Source organism: Octopus bimaculoides, chromosome 25, assembly GCF_001194135.2.
Source record: "Octopus bimaculoides isolate UCB-OBI-ISO-001 chromosome 25, ASM119413v2, whole genome shotgun sequence".
NCBI lineage: Eukaryota > Metazoa > Mollusca > Cephalopoda > Octopoda > Octopodidae > Octopus > Octopus bimaculoides.
The window spans coordinates 11,358,812-11,362,988 of record NC_069005.1 but is presented as its reverse complement, the minus strand read 5'-3'; the positions used below and the strand labels follow the sequence as shown (position 1 = coordinate 11,362,988).

Here is a 4,177-nt window from a genome sequence, read left to right as displayed (position 1 = left end):
GTAGTGCAACTTTCTGTATGTTATATATATTTGTAAGTCCTGGTGTTTTTGTTATGTATTTGTCTGAATATTTTTTTATTATGCCTAAGGCACCTACTATGATGGGAATTGTTTCTGTTTTTAGATTCCACATTCGAATTATTATTATTATTATTATTATTATTATTATTATTATTATTATTATTATTATTATTATTATTATTATTATTACTATTATTATTATTATTATTGGTGAGCTAGTAGAATCGTTAGCACGCTGGGCGAAATCCTTTAGCGGTATTTCGTCTGCCGTTACGTTCTGAATTCAAACTCTGCCGAGGTCGACTTTGCTTTTCATCCTTTCATCGATTAAATAAGTACCAGTGACGCACTGAGATCGATGTAATCGACTTAAATCCTTTGTCTGTCCTTGTTTGTTCTCTATGTTTAGCGCCCCGTGGGCAATAAAGACAAATTGTTATTATTATTATTATTATTATTATTATTATTATTATTATTGTTCAGTAGTTTTATTTTTATAACGTGCTTTCAATTCACTACCGAGCGCAGCTCTGTGCGCCTTGGGTATGTGCTGTGGTTTGCTGTGGTGCTCTTATGGTTACTGTATTGAAAGTGCTTTGCGTAGGATGTGTGCTGTGCCCAGTAGTGCAATTTTCTGTATGTTATATATATTTGTAAGTCCTGGTGTTTTTGTCATGTATTTGTCTGAATGTTTTTTTATTATACCTAAGGCACCTACTATAATAGGAATTGTTTCTGTTTTTATATTCCACATTCGAGTTACCTCTATTTCCAGGTCTTTGTATTTTGAAAGTTTTTCCATTTCTTTTAGAGAGACGTTGTCATCTGCTGGTATTAATACATCAATTAGAAAGCATTTTTTTTCTTCATGATCTTTGACAACTATATCTGGTCTATTTGCTTTCTCGTTTTCTGTGACCTTTTCTGGCGTGTGTTTATACCATCTTTTTTCTGTTGTTATTCCGTAGTGTTGGCATAGCTTCCAGTGTATATAGGTCCTATTATTATTATTATTATTATTATTATTATTATTATTATTATTATTATTATTATATGTTTGCCCTTTGCTTTGTTTTTGTACAAGATAACTCATCCAGAGAAGGCAAGGCGCAAGTTAGCAGTTAAAGCTGGTATTACGACTAAGGTGAAAATATTTTTGGTTTTGCACCGAGTATTTTTATAGAGAGTGTCTGTCAAAATATAAGCCAATTAGAAGTATTTTTTCAAAGTAATTTGATTATAAGATAATAGTGTTAAGATGAAGTAAAAGGTGTTTGGTATTATGTACATTTGAAAGAATTTTGATGCCGTTTACAGATTAAAATGTTTTAGGGATTACATAGAGAATATACGACGTGGGATATGAGCAGTTCCAATGAGTACTATTTTTTTAATTTCCTCTAGTTTGGGATTTCCTAGTATCTGAGATAGGTAGCAATCATCCTCTTTTGCTACATTCATTGGGCACCTGTGACAACAGATATTGTTTTAGTCTTGAGGTGCCACATCTTGCTAATTTCTGTTTCAAAATCTTTATACTTGCTCAGTTTTTGGTAGGTCTTGACAGATACATTTATGTCGATTGAGACAGTCATATCGATGAGGAGGTATGATTTTTGTCTGAAGACCTTCAATATGTCTGACCTATTCGCATCTATTTTTCTGTCAGTTTGAACAGTAAATTTCCTGAGGAATGAGATGTGGCCATTTTCAAGCACTGGAGGTGGTTTGTGTTTCCACCAGTTTTTATCATGGGGCAGTTCCAGGTTTTTGCTAATTACCCAGTGAATTTACTGTGCTGCTCTATTATCCCTGTCGAGATACTCTGTAGGTGTAAGAAGGTTGCACTAGAAAACAACATGATCGATGGTCTCATATTGTTGTTTTGGACTGCTATGATAAACCCTTCTGTTTCTGATTTAAGCCAGAAGACGCTAACCATTGATGAGTAAAGGCTTTGTCAACATCAACATTATTATCTTGCTTTGGGCGTTTGCCATTGCGAGGTATGTGCTGTGGTTTGTTGTAATGCTTTTGTTTTTTCATTGTATTGAAAGTGGCTTACGTAGGATGTGTGTAGTGCCTAGTAGTGTTATTTTCTCTATGTTATATGCATTCGTAAGTCCTGGCGTTTTGGTTATGTATTTGTCTAGATGTTTTTAATCATACCTAATGTATTTTGATAAGGTTGCAAGACTATTGATAAGGTTGCAAGACGCAACGAAAATTTTAGGAAAATAAAAATAAGAAATAAGTGGAAATTTTACCGGTGAGTGTGTTAAATTTCAAGGCACAATAAGAAAATGACTCTCCCCAGACACAACAGAATATGCTTCAATACGAAATCACATCAAAAATCTCCCAAACCAAATTCAAAACGAATTATAGGGAGTGTTTCTGTTTTTAGGCTCTGTATTTTTATAGGCTCTGTATATTTTTAGGATCTGTATTTCCAGATCTTTGTATTCTGAGAGATTCTCCGTTCCCTTTTAGAGATACATTGTCATCTGTCGGTATTGATACATCTATTAGAAGGCATTTTTGTTCTTGATGATCTCTCACAACTTTGTCCGGTCTATTAGCTTTGATTTCTCTATCTGTATGTATTGACATATCCCACAGCATAGTTGCTTTGTCATTTTATGAGACATTTTCTGGGGTGTGCATATACCATTTTTTTCTGTTGTCATTCCGTAGTGTTGGCATAGCTTCCAGTGTATACATAGATCCCAACTCTGTCATATCTTAGCCAGAACTGGACAGCCAGAGACAATATGGTTTATTGTTTCTTCCCTATCACCACGTATCCTGCAGTTACTTGTATTTTTCTTAATCATATGTTTCCGATTATTTTCGGTGGGGAGATCGTGTGCTGCATTTAATGAGCCTTCAGTCTCTGTTTTGAGTCCTGAGCTTCTCACCCATTGTTGGGATTTTACTTTATCTATTTTCTGTTTGGCTTATTCAAATAATTGCCATGTAAGTGCTTTTTTTGCCATCGTTTTCTCACGATACCTTGTTGTTCCAGTTTTAGTTTGGATTTCATTTGTTTTACAGCTTTTGCTACTTCGTCTTTTTCTTCATGATTGTCAGGTATTATGACTTCTTTCTTGTATTTTTCAGCTTCGTTAGAGAGAAAACAGCTTTTTTGTTTTGCTCGTGTTTTGTGTCTAGTTTTGTTAGTTCATTTAGAGTCCGGTTAAGAATATTGTAGCTGTAACGTATAACTGGGACGGCTAGAGTGTTGATACCTATTAACTTGTTTTTCGCATTTGGCTGCTTTCAGTATTAATCTAACTCGTATATAGTATTGGTTATGTATTTGTCTTGATGTTTTTAATCATACCTAATGTATTTATTATTATAGGTATTGTGTTGTGTCTGGGGAGAGTCATTTTCTTATTGTGCCTTGAAATTTAACACACTCACCGTTAAAATTTCCACTTATCTTCTCTTTCATTTGTGTGTATTGTATCGTATCTAGTTCATTGATTCCTAAGTATTTGTACACCTGGCTTTGGTCTAATTCTCTTACTTCATCGGCTTTATCTAGTGTAATATTCTTACTCTTAACTAGTTTTCCTCTTTTCAAGGTTGCCTTGACACATTTTTCTAAGCGGAATTTCATTTTTATTTCTTTGGTAAATCCATGTACTCTCTGTAGTAATGTTTCCAGCTGCCTATTATTTGCAGCATACAGATTTATACCATCCATATACAAGAGATGATTGATAGTTTTGCTGTAACAGTTGTATCCACATCCAGTTCTGTCTGGTATGTCAGTTAAAGGCGTCAGTGCCAAGCAGAAAAGGGGTGGAGAGAGTGTGTCCATCTGGAATATTCCTCTTCTATGGGGATGGCTTTAGTTTTTCTGAGTCCCTCTTTTGTCTGGAGCTGCACCACTGTCTGACATTTATTCGTGGAATGCTTTATATGCTTTATGATTATTGCTCTTTCCTTGTTCATGGCTAGTGTTTCCAGGATCCATGTGTGGGGAATTCCTTTCAAAAGCCTTTCGATAATCGATCAAAGTCATACTTAGACCGTTCCTTTTCTTTCGGCTGTCTTCCCGAGAGAACGGGAGAGAGAGAGATTGTGGTGGTGATGGTGGTGGTGGTGATGGTGGTGGTGGTGGTGGTGATGTTGTTGTCGTTGT

The 4,177-nt window shown here is 35.1% G+C and overlaps 1 protein-coding gene across 1 annotated transcript in view; it reads left to right on the top strand.

Moving 5' to 3' along the window:
• The window catches only part of LOC128250800 (uncharacterized), a 15,324-nt gene that overhangs the window by 2,169 nt on the left and 8,978 nt on the right, over positions 1-4,177 (top strand). Inside the window, exon 2 of the mRNA XM_052976749.1 lies at positions 1,106-1,165. Within this exon, the coding sequence (XP_052832709.1) occupies positions 1,106-1,165 (60 nt within the window). The remainder of the gene's footprint in view (positions 1-1,105; positions 1,166-4,177) is intronic.